The following is a 5,763-nucleotide window of genomic DNA, read 5'->3' as shown; positions in this document are numbered from 1 at the left end:
GTGTGAACATAAAGGGAGAAACGTGAAGATGTTTAAGTGAAGTATCATATACCCCAAGTATCTCCCACTGAATGTTCTACCTAGGGGTTCATTAACTTAGATCATCCGGCTACTGATTTTATCTAAGTGAGTTTAATTTGCTAAAAAATAACTCTTGTCTTTGATAATTAAACAAGTTCAAACCAAGTCCCATTAAACTCTTTAAAGGACTATCATCAAATTTGCATGCACGCATCAAATATATCTAATTTACCTTTTCAGGTAGGTTCCCAGGTAGGGGTGTTCCATTTCCATCAGCTTAAGTACCCCAGCCTAGACAGAACATGCCTTAGATAAAAGGTCCGTTATAGATAGATTTGCTACATATTTAATCTTTTATTAGTCAATTTAATCCTATTAATCTGATTAAAAGATTAAACCTTAGGTTTCTAATCTCATTAGAACTGTGATCTTAGGTCTTCTCCATCAAATTTTAAAACTCTTTTAAAACATGATTCAAGCCTAAGTTCGCATGCATGTCTTTCTTATTGATTTTAGTTCTAATTTCCATTGTAAGTCTTATAAAAGAAACAACCAAAATCATTCCCATTTCTAAGCAAAACTAAGTATTTATAACTTTTATAAATTTAACCTATGTGTCATGCTTCATGCAATGTCCATTTATTACTATATATAACTTTTATATTCTTGGTAATGAACTAAGCATACATGCTTCCATACACGCTTATACTATAACACTTATAATATAAAGATGATGCATGAATATACTTAATGCATGCATAAATATAACTCTTATATTATATGATGCATGAGCATGCTCCTAAAGTAATTTTAATCATACAAACTACTATATCATAACTCTTACAATATAGAGATTATGCATGATCAATGCATAACCTATGGTGGGATTTCAACTATATGGCATACCATATGACATATAATCAAACATACATCTTATATACAATCACAAAAACTAATGGACCGGGATGATTAGCTTCAAAAATTGAAAATTAAATTCTATCTATTACATAAAACCATTGACCGGTTCACAACCGAATCGAGTCTTGAACCGCCCAGGCGAAGTCTTCTTTCTAATCATTTAGTAAAGTAGGTCGAGTAGCCACGATCGAGTACCTTTGACTATGCGATGAAGCATGAAGGTTACTTAATTGTGCTGCACACCAATTTTAAACGCAAGTCTAAACGATTGTGTAGATGACTACTATGCAATGACGCATGATCAAAGAACAAGCGCTAAGTAACATTTACCCCGCGATCGTGTAGTTAGTGACTATGTGATGAAACATGCTGAGCTTCACGATCGTATATAAATTATTATGCATACTTTGCCCAATTTCTGTACGAATGGTCAAAACATATGGCGGACGATGAGTTCTCTCATATGTTTTCACATTGGTGAGTGGCATCTTCTTGACAGGGTGATGAGACAATTCAGTTTTCAGCAGGACGTCCATCGCCTTGTAATATTGAACTCTTACTGCATGATATTGACTTAAGGACTGTAAATTGGTCCAAAAAAGCTGCACATTTGTAGCGGGGGTTTCTATTGAACAATTTGACAGGATTGTCACTCAAGAATACATTCATTGGTATTAAATATCACAAAGCGCTACGTCACTCGTCCAGGAGCAGCTGTGGGTCATCTAGTAAATGAATGAATGATATTGATTTAAGGACTGTAAATTGGTCCGAAAAAGTTGTACATTTGGTAGTGCGATAGCACTATCGTGCAAGGTTTATTGCAGCGAGGGTTTTTATTGAACAGTTTGACAGGAATGTTACTGAAGACTACATTCATTGGTATAATAATATCACAAAGCGCTACGTCACTCGTCCGGGAGCAGCTGTGGGTCATCTGGTAAATGAATGAATATTATCTAATTGTTTTATAATTCACAGAGATCAAACAACAATAGACTCCGTGATGTTGCAAATGATCCGAACCAGGTTCTTGTTATATGTAGTGACAACCAGAGCTATATAGAAGAGATACATTATATGTACGATATACCTATTGTTCCTCTACCAGATCCTAGACGTAGAAGACCTGTTCGGAAAGATGATGAGTTTGATGAGATTGCCCATAATGTGGAAGAGTTGCCCTCTGTGATGCAGATGCAGAGTCAAACTGATTATGTTAATCCGATGATGATGCCAGCATTTGATTCAGGATATTATGACTCATAGGTTGGTCTTTCGTCTTCATACGTGTATGGACATGGTCGGGGTCGTAGAGAGTATAATGAATATTTATATTATGAAACGCTTGCAGAGTTACCAGAGCAACATCAAGAAGAACCAGAGCAACCTCAAGTTCGAAGTCAACGACGACAACCAGCTCGAAATCGACGATGTCCGCCTTGTGGGACACATTGATTTTTGTATAAATGAGATATTTTAATTTACACTTTTTTATTTTATGAGATATTATTTTTTTTAATTTGTTCTTTTTAGAGTTAAGTTAAATAAAATAATAAAATAATAAAAAAATAAAAAATTTTAGAAATTATTTTTATAAAATGGAAAGGTCGAGTCATGAAAAATTAAATAAATAAAAAAAAAAAAGGTAAAGGTCAAATGTTGAACACTTGACATATTAAAAAAAACCATATTTATAAAATGAAAAATTTAAAGAAAAAAAAAGGAAAAAAAAGGCAAAGATTGGTCGAATTTTCAACACTCGATATATAAAAAAAAAACCATATTTTTGTAAATAGTTTCAAAACTACAATATTTTTATAAATTGTTTTTAAAACTACAATATCATTTTAATTTTCCTTTTTGTATTCTCCGTGTTGTTTTTTTATGTTACATTTTTATTCTTCTAGCTTTATTTTGTTTGGGTTCTATTATTATTTTTATAATGTTTCAATTTCCCCTTTTCTCTTCTACAATCTCTTTTTTCTCTAAATTTATTTCTACGAATTATCCTTTTTTTTTTTATCACTTTCTCTTCTAAGCATTCTGCATTAGTTTCGCTTTTGTATATTATTCTATTAATTGATTTGTTAGTTTTCTGCTTAAAGCACATTATTTTAGGACTACTTTTATTTATTTACGTTTTATTTATGATGCCAAACTTTATTTTTCTTTGTTAGCATGCAAGCAATTTTTGTAACTCTCTTAGACAGATTATGGATTGTTTTATGTGTGTTTTGTTATTTTTGGTATTTTTATTATCATATTTTATTTCTTTCGGATGTAGAATTTATTTTTCTTCGGTATAGTTTTTGCACTATGGCAGTTCAAATTTTTTTTACCTTTTTTATGACGGTCTTTATCTTTAGTTTTTATACTCCTTTATTATTATTATTATTTATTTATTTTTTACAATTCTTTATTTAACTCATTTGATCATTTTTAGAAGTAATTCATTTTTCTTCTGGCATATGGTTTAATTTTTTTTATTTTTAATTATGTGAATGTCTAGTTTTTATCTCTCTTTTTATTACTATTTTATTTATTTAACTCGTTTGGCCATTTTTAAAAATAGACCCTTAATCTATATTGTTTGTCTCTTTGAATGGGGACATTATTTTAGTTTTATTTTGTTTACTTTATCATAAATAATTTGTTACATAGATTGTCCAAATGTTCTCATCCAGCTAGTTTCACTTTTTTCTTCTCTGTTTTGTTACTCTACATTATGAGTGTTCATGGGTTTAGTTGGGTTGGTTGAAACCAGAATAAATTATTAAATATTGGAATTAAATAAAATTTAAATCAATATATGTATAAATAATTGTGTCATAAGTAATAAAAAATATATTTTAAAGTTAATAATAAATTCGGGTTGGTTCGGATTGGTTTGGGTTATATCAGGTGAACCCATGAACCAACCCAATCCATAAAATTTTCATTTATTTGAATCCAATCCAACCCAAATGAGTTGATAACCCAACCTAAACCACACAGGTTGGGTTGGGTTAATCGATTTTTTCGGATCATCGGGTTTTGAACACCCCTACTCTACATACATTTTTTATTTTTTTTTCATTTGGTATTTTTAAAATAGATTCTTCATAGATTATATTTCTTTGGACCTAAGGTGTGTAATGTATCTATTTATTTTGTTTGGCAGGGATGCTTCAATTTTTTTCACTCGTTCTCTTTGTTATCTCTTCTCTCCCTCTTTTGATTTAATTGTTTGGTATTTAGTTCTATCGAGTACGTGGTAGATTATTCAAAATTCCACTTTTTTTTATTATCTATTGGTTTAATAATTTTGGTGTGTATATTATATTAGGCATGTTGCATTTGCACTATTAATAATTCAATTTTTTTCATCCTTTCTATGTTGTATGACATTTTTATTCTTCTGGTTTAATTTTTTATTTGGTACATTGTTTCTCTAATCCAAGTATCCCACTCCCCTTCTATTAGATCTTTTATGTCACATTCTTTAATTTCACTTTTGTATAATAATGTAGAATCTTCACTATGCTTTCGGAGCCGTTGTTTTTTAGTTCTATTTTGTGTCTTCTTGTTCCACTCTAGATTTTAAAGCAATTTTTATGAAATACCTTTACAAATTATGGATGGTATAAATTTGGTTTTATCTTGTTTCACTTTAGTTTCACTTTTGTATTTTAGTACTTCATTTATCTTACTCATTTGGTAATGTTTAAGTAGATTATAATATTTTGTTTCATTTAGACTAAATGTAGTATTTTTTTTTGTTTGGCATTGTTGTATTTATATAGTTAGAAAGGTTCAACATATACTTTTCTCTTTTCTCTTTTTATATGACATCTTCTCTTAGTTTTATCTTACTTGGTACATTATTGCTTTATTGAACTATGGAATATTGCTATTGTTGATGCCAAATGTTGGCTAAGTATGCACCTGACCTCCACGTGAGATCGATGGTAAATTTGTAATTTTTGAAAAGAGAGGACCTGCAAAACAAAGAAAAAAAGGCTCTGATGCCTAAGCCATAAGAGAATTGTAGAATAGAGAGTCAGAAGTTTAAGTTAACCTCATATGGAGTTATAATGATGTATAGGGGATTTGATCTAGGGTTTATCTAGATGAGCTATGTTATCTCTCAAGCTAAATGTGCCAGGACGTGCCCTATTAATCTCTTAAGGCCTAGCTATGTTGGCCCTAGAAGCTCGACCTCGATTTCGATTGGGATTGAGGCTGATCGGCCCAATTTGTCCTTGGACCTATCACTTCAGTCTTCTCTTGTTCTCCGTTGACCACTATACTCTTGATTTCAGAATCCATTCATAACAACTATCATTCTTTCTCTTCTAACTCCATATGAGGTAACTTAATTTCCTCTTATGGGTTGTCACTTTTACTTAATCTTCAATAATCTTGTAGCTTGATCATGAGTCTTATAGCTTCTTTGTTCATCTCTAGTAGATTGATCATTAGTCTCGTAGCTTCTTTATCACACCTAAGTGAGACATCTGCCTATCTTTTATGATGGATTTTAATCTGACCCGTGGTTGTCTCCAAATTCTGGACTTTGAATTTGGTTAGTTGACTATAAGGTGGCCAACCCTAGTTTTTTACCAAATATCTTTACTCAAAAAATTGATTGAGTCCCAATTGGGTTTCTCTTAGCAACCTTCTCTTTTGTGAGTAATTAAGTCTTTTTTGAGGTTCTTTAGCTATCATTATTAAATCTTGCACCAAATAATTACATGTAGTTGTACTGCTTCCATAATTTTTCATAAATATTTCTTTGTGTGATACTTTAATCAATAGCAAGGATGTATAAAATAGTGTGAG

At 31.0% G+C, this 5,763-nt stretch overlaps 1 protein-coding gene across 2 annotated transcripts; it reads left to right on the top strand.

Annotated features, from left to right (window-relative positions):
- Nucleotides 1-822: 822 nt before the first annotated feature.
- LOC120071680 lies at nucleotides 823-2,342 on the top strand. Of its 2 annotated transcripts, none has more exons than XR_005480312.1 (2): nucleotides 823-1,879; nucleotides 1,921-2,342. XR_005480312.1 is itself a non-coding variant. In XM_039024056.1 (2 exons), the coding sequence occupies exons 1-2, from the start codon at nucleotides 1,797-1,799 to the stop codon at nucleotides 2,206-2,208; spliced, it is 306 nt and encodes a 101-aa protein (XP_038879984.1). In that variant the 5' UTR covers nucleotides 823-1,796; the 3' UTR covers nucleotides 2,209-2,342. The 2 variants fall into 2 exon arrangements, 1 of the variants encoding a protein (XP_038879984.1); XM_039024056.1 differs by having other exon boundaries at nucleotides 1,986-2,342.
- The last annotated feature ends 3,421 nt before the right edge of the window (nucleotides 2,343-5,763 follow it).

The sequence above is a fragment of the Benincasa hispida genome, chromosome 2 (genome assembly GCF_009727055.1).
Source record: "Benincasa hispida cultivar B227 chromosome 2, ASM972705v1, whole genome shotgun sequence".
Taxonomy (NCBI): Eukaryota; Viridiplantae; Streptophyta; class Magnoliopsida; order Cucurbitales; family Cucurbitaceae; genus Benincasa; species Benincasa hispida.
Note: the sequence above shows the minus strand (reverse complement) of the source record. Positions and strands in the feature narration are given on the sequence as shown.